Source organism: Oncorhynchus clarkii, chromosome 12 (genome assembly GCF_045791955.1).
Source record: "Oncorhynchus clarkii lewisi isolate Uvic-CL-2024 chromosome 12, UVic_Ocla_1.0, whole genome shotgun sequence".
NCBI lineage: Eukaryota > Metazoa > Chordata > Actinopteri > Salmoniformes > Salmonidae > Oncorhynchus > Oncorhynchus clarkii.
The window spans coordinates 63947699-63964412 of record NC_092158.1 but is presented as its reverse complement, the minus strand read 5'-3'; the positions used below and the strand labels follow the sequence as shown (position 1 = coordinate 63964412).

General features: G+C 39.9%; 1 protein-coding gene across 1 annotated transcript; it reads left to right on the top strand.

Annotated features, from left to right (window-relative positions):
- The first annotated feature begins 413 nt into the window (after positions 1 to 413).
- LOC139422124 (homeobox protein Dlx4a-like) lies at positions 414 to 14549 on the top strand. Its single transcript, XM_071173276.1, has 3 exons — positions 414 to 957; positions 4593 to 4789; positions 14021 to 14549. The coding sequence occupies exons 1-3, from the start codon at positions 621 to 623 to the stop codon at positions 14270 to 14272; spliced, it is 786 nt and encodes a 261-aa protein (XP_071029377.1). The 5' UTR covers positions 414 to 620; the 3' UTR covers positions 14273 to 14549.
- The last annotated feature ends 2165 nt before the right edge of the window (positions 14550 to 16714 follow it).

Sequence of the window (16714 nt, the reverse complement as noted above, 5' to 3'; positions counted from 1 at the left end):
ATTGATTATCCTATGGCATAACTTGTGCGAAAAATATTTGTCCTCACGTAAAAACATCACTGGCAAGTTGTCAAGTTTGTTGACCATCTTTGCAAACGCTAAAAGGCTACATAACAAAATCTAAACATGCTTCACATTAAATTAGCCTAGTTAATATCTGTTACAGTAGGCCTATCTTCTCATTTAGCATAAATGGTTTCCAAATTCTGCTGCATTGACATGTCACTGCTGCCCAAACTGGAAGACCGACTTCATGTAGCTTGTATTAATCAAGTTAAATATGGTTTGGCCTCGAGGCAGGATGACATGATTAGCCACCGCAACCAATGAGCAGGCGCGCTTGTGTATGCCAAGCGAGGTAGCAACAAGTCTAAACCATATGCACAAAGTGTTCTGAGAAACAGTGCAGGTTTTCCTGTTCTCTTTTTAGAGACGACAAAATAAAGGGACTGCGTAATTTAGAATTTGGAGACAAACGGAAGGATTTAGGAAATAACCTCGTCGCTCCGTGCTATTAATATTGGTTTTGTTTTTTTAGGTAGCATAACTTGCCTACTCAGTGGATATGCATCGGTCCCATCTGTAGCACTCTATGGTGCCCTTAACTGCGCCTCGAGTTTATGGACCCCCGCTCAATGATGACTATGAGTTCATTGTCGGACAGTCTGGTTGCTTCTGATCCCTCCAAATCGGCATTTCTGGAGTTCGGACACGGCTATCCCGGCCACCAGCAGCACTCCCCCGGCTTGTCTCACAACCACTATCCAGTGCACGGCTTGCATCCCGCCGGACCCTCGCAGCACGATAGCCCCTTTTCTTCCAGTGCGTCATCTTATGGCCGCCCGCTAGCCTATCCTTACCACAGCACCGTAAGCGCACACCACCCAAGTGCCTACCTGCCATACCAGCACAGTAGCCACAACAACGGTCTGGGACACACGAGAATAGAGGAAACAGGTACGTTTTTAAAAACATCCGTGTTGACATTTTGGAGTTTTTTCAAAATGTGGTTTCAGTGGCGAAGGCTATACGAACGCGATTGACTTCTAAAATTAGAATCGGGCACTTATATAGCCTACATAAACCCAATCATAAACCTGCAAATAAACCACTAATGAAATATAGGGAATTCCTAACATATAGCAAGCAGCATTACGGAAACCGTGCTCGGACCTAAAGGTGTTATCAATAAATAGGATGTTCCCTTGTCACATATGTAGTCTATAACACCTGAGCACGATTGAATATAATACATATTTTTTAACGGTCAATAGTTGACAGGCTACTGAACCTCGAGATGTATGCACGGATAAAGCAAGGTACTGTTCTCGTCTCAAATTGATATGAGAATCTATTTTCATACGATTTCACTATACCTAGGGCTATATGTAGCCTATTTCACCATTGCAATTATTAGTCTAATCCGATATTAGGACGGATGATTAGACCTAAGGCTAGACTACTTACTACTGGTCAATTTGCATTTATATTATTGGGCCGCAAGACAGGTCGGTTGATTAGCACAGTAATTAGCCTAGCCTACTCTCGATGATGATACACATGCAGCCGACATGGGAGGAAAAAACCGAGCCACTTTACATTTTGACCTGTGGTTTCCCACAAAACACAGGGTCCAGACAAAACATGTAATCTGAAAACCATTTGTCTTTGATGACGTTATTGCTTTTGTGATCCTACATTACTTCATTGATATTTTAGCATACAGATACCCGCATAGGACTACACGAAAGAGCCACATCGTTATACCTCGTAATTTTGATTAAAACGTTAAACAAAATGCATACAGCATTAATTCCACGTAGCCTACTGTCAATGATCAAAATAACCCGGTATCTAGGTTTTTACTTAAAATCATATTGTTTATAATGGCTAGTCCTATTTGGAGTGTGAATCTGTTTGGGACTAAAAGCTCGAAGACATTCAGATAGGAATGAATATCAACCAATAGGCCTACTCCTCTCCTCAAAAAATGCAATTATGATGAGTGAGTTCGCTTAGGGGTTTAGCAGTCTATTTATATTTACACAACATCAAAAACCTGATAATCGGCAGGGAATGTCATCCATAAATCGTTGACTGACTGTGATATCTCCACTGCACGGTTGGCAATTGCCATGTTTATCAACTCTCTCCAGACATTGAAAAGTAAAACTTTTCACCCGCGTATTAGGAAAGGGTTTGTGTGGCTATCTTACAGGCATTTTGTGTGATGGGCATGTTGGAAAGTCAATAAGTATTTAAGGCCCCAGATAATATAAACATTGCAGTCCTCTTGAGCATTAACAGATTCATTATGTTATTCTTAGTTCTCATTAAAAACCCGTCTTAGTTCTGAACAATGTATTATTATTATTATGATAATATAACCATGCAATTATGAGTTTAATTCCTACCAATAACAAGATAATGGCCTAATAATAATAACGGAAACAATATCAACAAATGTTATATCATCAATGAAGACCATTTGTATGTTGCAATTATTTTTGGAACGCTATTAGCAGGCCAATATTAGTTTTAGTGGTTTTAAAGGTGCTTTTTTTTTTTTTTTTTTTTTTCGCATTGTAATTTCAGAAAATGTCCATAATATATCTGTCGCTAATAGTGGAATAATAGTGTTTCACAGCATGTTGTGATTGTCTGTGATATTCACCTATTGATTTCTCACCTGGAGTGGCATCTGTGGTCAAACTGAAATATATTTTCAATAACAAAAAAATACAGTTTTACAGCTGTTTGAAACTGGTGGACCAAAACAAAAGAACAGTTTCTGCACAGTCACACAGCAAATTGGCCAGTGTTACCTATAGTGTTGCTTTTTCAGTATAACATTTCTAGTGTTGATTCAGGTGTTAAATCAACACTCATTGGTGTAAAAGTGTTGGAGTTAATAACCAGTCTTAAACCAAAACCACACCCATCAGTATCATATTTCCCAGCATGCTGTATTGCAGGTAGATTTTTTTTAGAATAGTTTGTTTTAATATCTATGTTTTTGCATGTACATTGATTGATGAATTAATCTTATGCTACTGAAATATAAATACAACATTCCTAAACAAATCAAATTTGTTACTTGGACTTTTTTCACCGGTTACTGAAATGGTTGTTCCAGTTTATATGGTTTAGGTAGTCTTATATCTTCTTCTACCTGACCTAGCAGTCATCATTCTAAATGCAGGTTGCGGGTTAATAAAAATTCAAAATGTTGGCTATCCCCTCTCTGGTTCGATTACGATAGGAATTACACATCACTTTGCAAGCCATCATAAAGTGACTCGCAGGCCTGCAAACCACGAGTTTCAGGCCACTGTAATAAGGCAAAATTAAGCCCCCAAAATAAGTCCTTATTAAATACTTGTATTTAGTTGAAGAATGACATTTGAATCATATTCGCTTCGGATCTTCTTTGGTGAGGGCCACAGAACAAAAACAAAAAGACTGCAACAACAACCATGTCTCTGTCACTAACAAATACAGTTGTTAATTTAACACTGAAAAGTGTGGGCCTGTATAGACACTAGACCAGTGTTGATTTAACACTGGAGAATTGGCTGTGCAGTAGCATATGATGTAAGGCCTATGAGTTTCTTTATTATTCGCTATTTGAATGGCAGGCTTAGAATAGAAAAGGGACAATCAAGATTCAACATTTCCAATGCAACTTATTTAACTCAACAATACAATACAACTTTATTTCCCATTAGTTACAGCAAACAGCATAAATATGCCTTCTGCTCATTCTCAACTGCCCCAGACAGCACAAATCACACATACCGTTGAGACGAGCCCTGGACAAATCACACATACAGTTGAGACGAGCACCGGACAAATCACACATACAGTTGAGACGAGCACCGGGTCAGCCCTGTATGTTGTGGGGTTAAGGGCCTTGTTCAAGGGCCCAAGCCACCCAACAATAGGGGAATGTCTTAAGGATGTGAACCCAGCAGCAGTTCACTTGCCAGATACATTTTTCCAACACCTGGCCCGGGATTCAAACCGGCCGTCTTTCGGCCACAGGTCCAACTCCCTTAGCCGCTGGACTACCTACCACCTACCGAAATTCTCTGCAATTATTGTTCAACTTAGCAAATCAAATCTAAATCTTATGCCACTGTAAAACAAAAAGTGAAGTAGATGAAAGATCAATCTCCTAACGCTATTACACTGGTTGTATTATAAGGATGGATTCATACAGTGTCATGTTACTATGAACACCTTGTGGGGCCTAACGCAGCTGTTTCCCTAAGCACTAGTTGGTATGTGCAATCTTCATAACAATGGGGATAATGGGGAGCACTATGCAGTCATTATATTCTTCATGCTCAATGACCTCTTTTGCAACATGAGGTAGAAAAGAAAAGTTGAGCTCTTGCCCTTTGAGGGCAAATTAAATGGCTTAAATTAAACATGTATTATTCAGTAAATGTATGATTATTATGATGATCATTATTATTATTATTGATGGTGTTGTTGTTAATATTGTTATTATTATTCCAACATTTCTGACCTCAATTGGACTTCCCGGTGAAATAAAATACAACTTTTTCTTCTTCATCCCTTTGAAGAGCTTGAGAAGCCGACCACGGTGATCGAGAATGGAGAAATTCGACTGAACGGAAAAGGGAAGAAGATCCGAAAACCTCGGACCATCTACTCAAGCTTACAACTGCAGGCGCTCAACCAGAGATTCCAGCAAACCCAATACCTCGCGCTCCCTGAGCGTGCCGATTTGGCGGCAAAATTGGGACTAACTCAAACACAGGTACACATTTCTCTATTTTTGGCCCATTTTAATAGTCTATTTCAGTTATTTTTACTGATATAACTGTTCAATAAGGTGTTTATTACAAGAGACTCTTCAACACACAACGATTTTGGTGGAAGTATTTTCTTTTTTAACCTGTTGCGACGACCAAACCCGGATCCGGGATTCTATTTATAGACCTAAGCTCATTACCATAACGCAACGTTAACTATTCATGAAAATCGCAAATGAAATGAAATAAATATGCTAGCTCTCAAGCTTAGCCTTTTGTTAACAACACTGTCATCTCAGATTTTCAAAATATGCTTTTCAACCATAGGAAAACAATCATTTGTGTAACAGTAGCTAGCTAGCGTAGCATTTAGCGTTAGCATTAGCGTTAGCATTAGCGTTAGCATTTAGCAGGCAACTATCACAAAAACAAGTAAAGCCTTCAAATAAAATAACTTACCTTTGAAGAACTTCTGATGTTTTCAATGAGGAGCCTCTCAGTTAGATAGCAGATGCTCAGTTTTTCCAAAAAGATTCTTTGTGTATTAGAAATAGCTCCGTTTTGTACATCACATTTGGCTACCAAAAAAAAAAAAAAAAAAAAAAAAAAACGAAAATTCAGCCCTCAAAACGCGAACTTTTTTCCAAATTAACTCCATAATATCGACTGAAACATGGCAAACGTGGTTTAGAATCAATCCTCAAGGTGTTTTTCCACATATCTCTTCAATGATATATCCTTCGTGGAAGCCTGGTTTCTCCTTGCTCTCAAATGGAAAAATAATTGCACCTGGCTTTACGCTCCAATTTCGACGCAGGGACACCAGGCGGACACTTGGAAAATGTAGTCTCTTATGGTCAATCTTCCAATGATATGCCTACAAATACGTCACAATGCTGCTAACACTTTGGGGGAACGACAGAAAGTGTAGGCTCATTCCTTGCGCAATCACAGCCATATAAGGAGACAATGGAAAACAGAGCTTCAGAAATTCTGATCATTTCCTGGTTGATGCATCATCTTGGTTTCGCCTGTAGAATGAGTTCTGGGGCACTTACAGACAATATCTTTGCAGATTCTGAAACTTCAGAGTGTTTTCTTTCAAAAACTGTCAAGAATATGCATAGTCGAGCATCTTTTCGTGACAAAATATCGCGCTTAAAACGGGAACGTTTTTTATCCAAAAATGAAATAGCGCCCCTAGAGATCAAAGAGGTTAAATGTGGTCTGTATAGGTCTCAATAGTTCGACTGGAATACATGTGCACGCATTACGCAAAGGGTTCACAAAGTGAACAATTCCTATAGCCTATTGTTTACTTGAGTCGGGCAACATGTCCCTCTTTTGTAAGCGTCTCATCTCACAAGGTGGTGAGAAGTTTAGTCAAAATGCTGTGCGTACCCATTCTCCAAGGCACACCTATTCTTTGCATCTGGGCTACAACACTATATGCATAAGTGCCATGTTAGATACTGTTAATAAAGGTCAAATGTCTCATCAAAAATGAGACTGGAGCCTAATGTTATGGAGGTATGTACATTTAAGGCTTTGAGAATTCCCACTCAAAGTAGTTGAAGTGTTGACCCTTTCGATGCTTTATTATTTAGCAAAGAGGAGAAAACGCTTTTTATTTGTCACATGCGCTTGAATACAACAGGTGTAGTAGACCTTACAGTGAAATACTTACTTACAAGCCCTTAACCAACAATGCAGTTTTAAGAAGATCCCATAAAAAAAAAAGGTAAGAGATAAGAATAACAAATAATTAAAGAGCAGCAGTAAATAACTATAGCAGGGCTATATACAGGGGGTACCGGTACAGAGTCAATGTGTCAATGTCAACTTGCTTTAGTGTGATGTCCTGCCATGTCCATGGAGGTGTTAGTCGACTCTAACGGCCTGTAACTGATATTGTTTCCCCTCATCAGTGTGTGGCACACACACTTTCATGAATATTTGAATGCAGCATGAATGCCCTTGGCTTCAGCTGGCATGGCAGTTCCCTGTTGGCAGGGAGGCGAGGCAGCAGAAGAGCAGGGTGTATCACCGTCCTGTATTACTTGTCTTACTACTGTGTTATCCATCTCCTACTATTACTTACTTACTCATCTGGGCCTGTATTCACTATGGGCCGGTTTCCTGGACACATGTTAAGGGTTGTCCTGGACAAAACAAAAAAAATAGTTTCAATGGTGATTCTCAATTGAGCATGCTTTTTAGTCTAGGTCTAGGCTTACTGACCCGAGTCTCAGAGTAGGAGTGCTGATCTAGGATACATTTAGCCTTTTAGATCATAATAAATACGATTATGGACAGGGGGGGAAACCTGATTCTAGATCAGCACTCCTGTACTCTGAGACGCTTAATGAATACGGGCCCTGAGCTCAGTGGTCTCCTTTAGCCTATATAGCTCTTGCTTCAGTGTTAAGGCCTCAGTCTCTCAGCCAATGGGTTCCTTTTGCAACTAACTCCTCACTTCTCACCAATCTCTGTCTGGCAAGGGAAGAAGAAGGGAGAGGGGTGGAACGACCGCGGCCATTTTGTCTGTCAGTAGGAATAGAGGAAGAGACCTTAGCGAGTTATCGCGTCACGTTTTATATAAATATTGTTAGTCCCATGAAGTTTTGGGGTTCCCAAAACGAGAGAAAAATAACAGCAGAGAAAGTACAGACTTTGGTAGGACTACATCATTTTTTATTTGGGAGAGCTTATTGCTTTCAGCCAGGTAATCATTCTATATTTCTTTAAATCTAGAGATCTCCCTCACTACGTTTGCCTGGGGACTTAAAAAAATACATACTGGCGAATCCAAAAGGGAATATGTACTCTGAATGCTGCTATACATCAATTGGAGTATAGTTTTTGGCGTATGGACGGATATGAAATGCATTCATTGATCCTCTGTGGCAAGAGACCATTCTGAACCTGTAGAGGCCGTAATGCGCTGCTAAGAGAGGAGGGCCTTAGTAATCCTATGTAAGTTCTACACGACAGATATCTGAGAAAGCGTCAACAGGGGACTTTCTGCAAGATGAGCCCTTTATACATATGACATCAGCAGCCAACATCTTTGTAACTGAGGGTGTCAGATAACTAATGTCCTCCAGAGCCTTTTCAAGTGGATGGCATTACACTGTGGCTTTTTGTTTTTGTGGAGCTAATTTCTGCTGGGTTATGCCAGATGTGCTATTACATTAATTGGTTTAATGTGCAATCCTTAAATGGATGAAATCACCCTCAACTATAGAGCTTACTGACATATAGAACTACAGTATTGTGACCCTCCCATTCACAGACACTTGACTTTACGGTTTCAAAGACATATAGAACTACAGTATTGTGACCCTCCCATTCACAGACACTTGACTTTACGGTTTCAAAGACATACAGAACTACAGTATTGTGACCCTCCCATTCACAGACACTTGACTTTACGGTTTCAAAGACATATAGAACTACAGTATTGTGACCCTCCCATTCACAGACACTTGACTTTATGGTTTCAAAGACATATAGAACTACAGTATTGTGACCCTCCCATTCACAGACACTTGACTTTACGGTTTCAAAGACATATAGAACTACAGTATTGTGACCCTCCCATTCACAGACACTTGACTTTACGGTTTCAAAGACATACAGAACTACAGTATTGTGACCCTCCCATTCACAGACACTTGACTTTACGGTTTCAAAGACATATAGAACTACAGTATTGTGACCCTCCCATTCACAGACACTTGACTTTATGGTTTCAAAGACATATAGAACTACAGTATTGTGACCCTCCCATTCACAGACACTTGACTTTACGGTTTCAAAGACATATAGAACTACAGTATTGTGACCCTCCCATTCACAGACACTTGACTTTATGGTTTCAAAGACATATAGATCACATCAAGCCAGGACTTTTTTTCTTGAAAACAATACTTTTCCAAATCTAGTTGGAGAGATTATTGTGTATACATGCATCTGAATGTTGCATCAATTGGGACTTTAGAGACATGATATTTCTAGTATATAAAGGACACCTTTATACACTGAGTATACAAAACATTAAGAAAACCTGCTCTGTGTATCTAATGGTCCACCACCCAAAGGACATACAGCAAATTTGACACTGATGCAAGCATTGGTGTCAACATAGGCCAACGTCCCTGTCGAACGCTTTCGACACCTTGTAGAGTCCATGCCCTGACGAATTGAGGCTGTTCTGAGGGCAAAAGGAGGGCAACTCAATATTAGGAAGGTGTTCTTAATGTTTGGTATACTCAGTGTATGTATATGCTAAATATGAAGAAGCACTTCTCGGAACCTCTCAGATATTATGTTACCTGGGCGGAAGCAGGAATTATTGATTAGGGAGCTATTGATAAGGTCATATTGATAAGGTCATATTGATAAGGTCATATTGATGAGGGTCATATTGATGAGGTCATATTGATAAGGTCATATTGATGAGGGTCATATTGATGAGGGTCATATTGATAAGGGTCATATTGATAAGGTCATATTGATGAGGGTCATATTGATAAGGTCATATTGATGAGGGTCATATTGATAAGGGTCATATTGATAAGGTCATATTGATGAGGGTCATATTGATAAGGTCATATTGATGAGGGTCATATTGATAAGGGTCATATTGATAAGGGTCATATTGATAAGGGAGCTAAGAATAGATAATTGGGATCGAACATTGCTTTGTTGGAATCACTCGTGTCTTCCGGCCTTCTATGAGCAGCAACCACCTAGCAGATTATGCATAGACCTTTTTGCACTGACCACCAGTCACCACACATTTAACTAAGGAGAGTGGTTTCCCCAAGTTGTACGGTACACACACTGAGATTTAGTTAGATATGTGGGACAGGATTTTCTGGCGTGATGTCTTGAGCTACCTAGTTACCAAACATTTCAGACTGAAAGCCCTTGTCAGCAGAGTGTTGCTGTTGAAATCTAAAACCAATACTTCCAATTATCATAGGAACAGCTACTTACATTAGCATGCTGTTGATTGACGTTAGGGTGAAATTCATTCATACTTGAAGTTCAATCCAATTCGGCATTAAAGGGGTAATCAGCAATCGCTATATCACTTTTGGATTTATAAATTCATGATATGTACCTATTGATTCTTGAAGAATATAACTCATAAATGCTTCATGAACTTAGTTAAACAGTCGTACCCCATAAGAACCCAAAGTATAAGCTTGTTTTATTCCAATGGTTGGAAACAAAGTAAATGTAACTAACACTATTTAGCCTCAGAACATGGTTCAAGTGACTAGCTACCTAGTCACATAACTTGGAGTCGAGTCTGACTTGAGTCACAAATTTGATGGCTTGAGACTTGACTTGAAAGAAAATTAAATAACTTGAGACTTGACTTGGACTTGGAGCCTCAAGACTCGGGACTAGACTTTGACTTGAGACTGATGACTTGAAATTATCTGGACAGGTTTTGTAATGTTTTGCCACTAATTTTGTGACACAGATTCTACGTGGATTACGCTACATGTAGCCAGAGAAAACAGCCGCAGCATCACCCTTGCAAAAAAAAACTGCAAAAGATTGGCTAGTGAAATGCACACTCGGCACTCTGATTGGACCAGAAAACTGTCAATCAACACAGGCAAGGTGTGCAAGCGAACAGATTGATGATTTGATGTACAGCTATAGGATCGGGTGCAGTGCAAACGTGAAATTGTAGGAAGAGAGGATTGAAATCAGGCCAGCAGGCAGTAGGGAACCCCAGCAATCACTGGGGAAGCCAACCCCCCCAACTTGAAAAACATGTTGACTCACCCTACTTGTAAAGAAACGCCAATGCCATCCTCCTCTCTTTCATGTTGAGGGAACGGTCTATTGTCCTAGGCTACCTGGCTAAAATGCATGCTCGCTAGCCTAACATCCATTCATGGGCATCGTTAGCTAGTTAACATTAGCCTTCTACATCTAGCTATATATTGAACTTTCATCCTCTCAGGCCAGGGGCACAACAATGTATGAATTAATGGTCGGATCAGAACCGACCATTATAATGATTGGCCAGGACGGAGAATTAAGTAAAACCACAAGTGCAAATCCATATCTCCATCCATAGCTAATTTAGGAAAGGGACAATTTTAGCTAGCCGGCCACCAAAGGACAACAACACAACAATTCAAGTTTTTCTGTCACTGACATATGCTCTCAATGGGATTTGATAGCTGGCTTCCCTTGACACTTTCTTTTGGTGCGCCAGGACCATTCACAGTTGAACTCGCTCAGTTTAGCTCATTGCTCTGATTGGCCAGATGCTCACTGGCTTCCCTTGCCTTCAATGCTGCGGGCGGCAACAATGTCATACGCGTTTGGACCAGACAGCATCAGATAGATGGCCTACATGTAAGAGAGACAGAGGGGTACTGTTTCGCTCGCTCGGATGCTTTCCCCCTCGAGATACATTCAGCCTCTTGCCAATTGGGTAGGCTAATTGTATGGTCCTGGGGGCTAAGTGTTTATATTAGGTAGGCCTACCTGTTTGAACTCCTGTTAGACAGATTTGATTTGTTTCTCAAGGGGTTTCTATTCAGATAGGACAGGTTAAGCTTGATTACAGAGGCTATTTATTTTGGGCTGTTGCCTGTGTATATTTGGTAAATCTACTTGTATATTTTATACGATATGGCACTTTCACCATTGGATCACCAAGACCTAATAAATCTACACTCTGAGCACATCAACCTGCCTTGCCATCAGCTGATTTCATGCCCTTACCACAGCTACAAGGTCCATATTTTACAATTACATATGCTAATAAAAATATGCTGTAGACAAAATAATGAAAAAAGCTGTCTGGTAGCCTCAATAAATAGACAAAGATTTGTAGTTGAACAGGTTGTTGCATGCATATATATTTTTTACTTGACTTTAAAACTTGTGACTCATCTCGACTTGTTTTGGTCTTAGAATGCACGTCTTGGACTCGTGTCTTGACCACATTCTACTTGGGACTTGACTTGAGACTCAAACATTATGACTTGAGACTTGCTTGTGACTCGTATAATAGTGACTTGGTCCCATCTCTGAAAGTTAGTAAAAACCTGCAGGTCCCCCTTAATAATAGTGCATTTGGAAAGTATTCAGATCCCTTGACTTTTTCCACATTTTGTTACGTTACAGCCTTATTCTAAAATGGATTCAATTGTTTTTCCCCTCTCATGAATCTACACACAGTACCCCATAATGACAAAGCAAAAACAGGTTTTTAGAAATTTTGCAAATGTATTCCAAATATCACATTTTCCTAAGTATTCAGACCCTTTACTCAGTACTTTGTTGAAGCACATTTGACAGTGATTACAGCCTTGAGTATTCTTGTGTATACACTACAAGCTTGGCACACCTGTATTTGGGCATTTTCTCCCATTCTTCTATGCAGATCCTCTCAATATCTGTCAGGTTGGATGGGGAGCGTCACTGCACAGCTATTTTCAGGTCTCTCCAGAGATTTTCGATCAGGTTCAATCCGGGCTCTGGCTGGACCACTCAAAGACATTCAGAGACTTGCCCCGAAGCCACTCCTGCGTTGTCTTGGCTGTGTGCTTACGGTCATTGTCCTGTTGGAAGGTGAACCACCGTCCCAGTCTGAGGTCCTGAATGCTCTGGAGCAGGTTTTCATCGGGGATCTCTCTGTACTTTGCTCCGTTCATGTTTCCCTTGATCCTGACTAGTCTCCCAGTCCCTGCCACATGATGCTGCTACCTCCATGCTGGTGGTGGTGCCAGGTTTTCTCCAGATGTGACGCTTGGCATTCAGGCCAAATAGTTTAATCTTGGTTTAATCAGACCAGAGAATCTTGTTTCTCATGGTCTGAGAGTTCTTTAGGTGTCTTTTGACAAATTCCAAGCAGGCTGTCATATGTGTTTTACTAAGGAATTGCTTCCGTCTGGACACTCTACCATAAAGGGCTGATTGGTGGAGTGCTGCAGAGATGGTTGTCCTTCTGGAAGGTTCTCCCATCTCCACAGAGGAACTCTGGAGCTCTGTCAGAGTGACCGTCGGGTTCTTGGTCACCTCCCTGACCAAGGCCCTTCTCCCCAGATTGCTCAGTGTGGCCATGCGGCCAGCTCTAGGAAGAGTCTTGGTGGTTCCAAACTTCCATTTAACATTGATGGAGGCCACTGTGTTCTGGAGACTTTCAATGCTGCAGACATTTTCTTGTACCCTTCCCCAGATCTGTGCCTTGACACAATCCAGTCTCGGAGCTCTACTGACAATTACTTCGACCTCATGGCTTGGTTTTTGCTCTGACATGCATTGTCAACTGTGGGACCTTATATTGACAGTTGTGTGCCTTTCCAAATTATTATGGGGTGTCGTGTATAGATTGATGAGGAAAAAAACAATTCAATCAATTTTAGAATAAGGCTGTAAAGTAACAACATGTGGAAAAGGGAAGGGGCCTGAATACTTTCCGAATGAACTGTAAATGTAATTAATTCAAGACATCACAACAACAATAATTCTGTCATCAGCGTGTTTGGGGTGACACTCTTGGGCAGATCTCTTATTTTGGTCCATTTACGAGCCTTTGTGAAATGTGGGCTATCTGAGCCGCGTTTTCCACTCATCTCCACAATCAATTGTAATTCATAATTAGATTTTACTAGAGCTGTTTTTACCACGCTGTGGGTGTTGCGGTTACATAAACGTCTCAACAGGCTCTCTCCATATCAAAATATCTCTGTAAATTCCCTGTATTGTTCGTATAATGGGGAAAAGCCTGCAATGAAGGAATGCCAAACGTATTGCTTGAGTGGTCTGTAGTGGGGTTGACAATTAATTATCCTGGCAACCTGAACCCACCCACCAGCTTTATTTTGTCTTTCTTGTGAATGTTCTGTTTTTAGTCCAACGTATTGTTCTCATATGGAAAATATTTGTGTTATTCCTTGGCGCTAACAATGCAGTCATATAGCCTACAGTTATACTTTTTATAATTTAACGCTCAATTTGCCAGCATGCTGGCAACAGGCAAAGGTGCATAACAATATTATCCAAAAACAATTATATTGACAATAACAACAATGAGGCCATGGATATTATAATGTATTATTATTATTATTATTATTATAGTGAGTACTGAGTAGACTAATAGTAATAATAATAGCTTATCAATGATGATAACGATTACAATAATAGCCTAATTGCAGGCTTAATATACTAAATTGTATTTATTGTTGCAGGTTAAGATATGGTTCCAGAACAAACGCTCCAAGTACAAGAAGATCATGAAGCATGGCACGGGCGGACCGGAGGGAGAGCATCTGCACGCTGGGTCATCCGGGTCTCCGTGTTCCCCGGGGATGCCGCCACTTTGGGACGTTTCCATGGCAAATAAGGGGACGCCTGCGCACTCCGGTGGATACATGAACAATTTCGGACACTGGTACCCAAGCCATCACCAGGAATCTACGCCGAGAACTCAAATGATGTGATAGGATATGGGACAATGGAATGGAATTCTGTACGCTCTCCTCTTGTACATGAACCGCGTAGCCTATCCCTTTTAAATATAGCTCCAAGCCCCAGCTATCACATTAGAGACTTTTCAGTTTTTGAAATGGCCGTTTAAAGGTATTTTGTTTGGATTTCATCCGAGGTTTTGCCTTACAATTTATTGGACAAATGACTACATGGATTTTGCTTGGAGGCCTATGTGGATCTGTATTTTGTATGCAGTTCAGTTCCAAATAAATCCTCAGTGGTCAACTATGCACTGCAATAATATCTATTTTTACGAAATGAGTTTGAGCATGAAAATGCCTAATCCTGTCCCCATGAGTTACGAAGCAATCTAAGTTAAATTCAAACGTTTACATTTCACCTGATAAGTAATAATTATAAACTCATGCATAACCAAAATTATGTCTTTGCATCAAATATTTAAACCACACATACACACACACATATGATATATATATATATATATATATATATTTTTTTTTATTTAAAAAAAAAATATGTGTGTGTGTGTGTGATTTAAATATTTGATGCAAAGACATAATTTCGGTTAGGCATGAGTTTATAATTATTACTATTCTTAATATTATTATTATTATTAGTAGTAGTAGTAGTAGGCTATTATTATTATTATTAAAGTTAATATCAAAATATGCCAAAAGTGTAAAAAAAAAAGGGACTTCTACGGCGCAATAATAAAACTAACATCTCACATAAGAAAGGGTCATGTATTTTACCCTAAAACATCTGGAAAAGCAATAGAGGGTACTATTTTAACATTGACAATGATTTTATAAAATGGCCATGTCAATTAAAGGTAATTTGGGACGTAGCTTGTTAAATAAAGCTTTCATTCCAACAGTATAATTACCAGCAATTTGCAGGCAACAAAATATCCCTCTCCAAAACTGAAAGTCCAAAGGAACTAATAGGAAAAGGACAAGGAGCATCCATCGGCTGTTGCGGCTCTACAAGGCAACGGAATCGTCATTAACCGAAATGACTTGCAGGTGTAAGCTAATTGTAGCCTATCAGCAGTCCGACACAAATAGCTGAAAAACGAGAGGCAAAAGACATGACAGCGCTCGAGTCAAAACCAACTGTGGTGATTTTTAAAAAGTTTAGGACTAACTATTGAGCACAGAGGTGGCACCACAGGTCCAGAGTGGGTGGCGAAAAAAATAATTATGGGGCCGGTAGTTTTTCTTGATCTGATAACCTAACCACGTATAGTGCAATGCCTTATGCGGTAGGACATGATTCATCTCTTGTAAAAAATAAAAGTTTAATATGGGCAGTGATGGAAATGTTTAATATGGGCTGTGATGGGACCAGAGTTTTTCTAATCAGGTCACATGGGTTAGAATAAAAAAAACAGGGAAAAGTCCTGGCTTTGGGGAGGATGAAAACCCAGTCAAACTGCAGCAACTTTGTACGTGTTCATATCTGAATTGTATTTTAAAGGACTAGTGGGGGTCCTATACACGTACACAGAGAAAGCAACATGATTGGACAATAAAACACAAGGAGCTTTCCTTATGCTGATTTGCATCGTGTAGTCCTACCCAATGCAACTGTAGGCCTAATAAAACATTTACTCACAGTCTGTCAGCTATTGTGTTTATTGATTCATTCCAGTTAATCATTTTGGACAGAAAAAGCTTAATTGCCTAGTCAGCCCAAGTTTGAATTATAAACCAAATTTGATCCATTCTGATTTTCTCACAAACAAATGGGTTATAAATAAGCATACACAACGTTACAGCTTAATTTACTCAGGCCAGAAGGACAGGGCGCATAGAAGGCTAGACTTTGCAGCTGCTAGCCTACAGTTGATCAGACTGAAATATTGTCTCGCTTCCACGCAATACATGTAAGGTCGCTAATGTTTAGGTGTATAGGCTGCTACATTTATGTAATAGCCTTTGCTTGTGTCTGTAGGGAGTATTGTGGTATCATGCTTGCTAAATAAATACCAGAGGAAAGTGAAGAGCGCGCCTTGATCTTTGTCCAGCGGGTGCGACGTGTTATTTCCGTGAATCTGATTTGGTCAAAACATCAAAGAGCCTGCGTCAGCATTCGGATGCGAAGGGCAGAAATTGTGCGTAAATTGACAAATGTGGCAAATCGGTCCAAGTAACAGCTCTTTGCCCCTCTTTATAAAGCTTTCCGTCGATATATTTTATTTTATCAAAAGTGGTGTGAATTGAAAAGTGCTGTGGAACTTTTTTTCTATATCCCGGCCATTGTCAATGTGCGGTTGGATTATTTTCCACAAGTGGACACTCAGGGCTAAATATGCTAACAAAATCATATTGTGTTGACCACCATGTTACCACTACGACCTACCTTGGTCTGAAGGTAGGCTAGGCTTTTTCACATGCTACAGGAGTTATGGTTTGCATCTATAGTTCCAA

What these genes read in the sequence shown, in the direction of transcription:
- LOC139422124 (XM_071173276.1), top strand. Translation starts at nt 621, where the DNA reads ATGGACCCCCGCTCAATGATGACTATGAGTTCATTGTCGGACAGTCTG. An exon ending in CACGAGAATAGAGGAAACAG is followed by an intron (nt 958 to 4,592) that starts GTACGTTTTTAA and finishes ATCCCTTTGAAG; the next exon opens with AGCTTGAGAAGCCGACCACG. An exon ending in TGGGACTAACTCAAACACAG is followed by an intron (nt 4,790 to 14,020) that starts GTACACATTTCT and finishes TTATTGTTGCAG; the next exon opens with GTTAAGATATGGTTCCAGAA.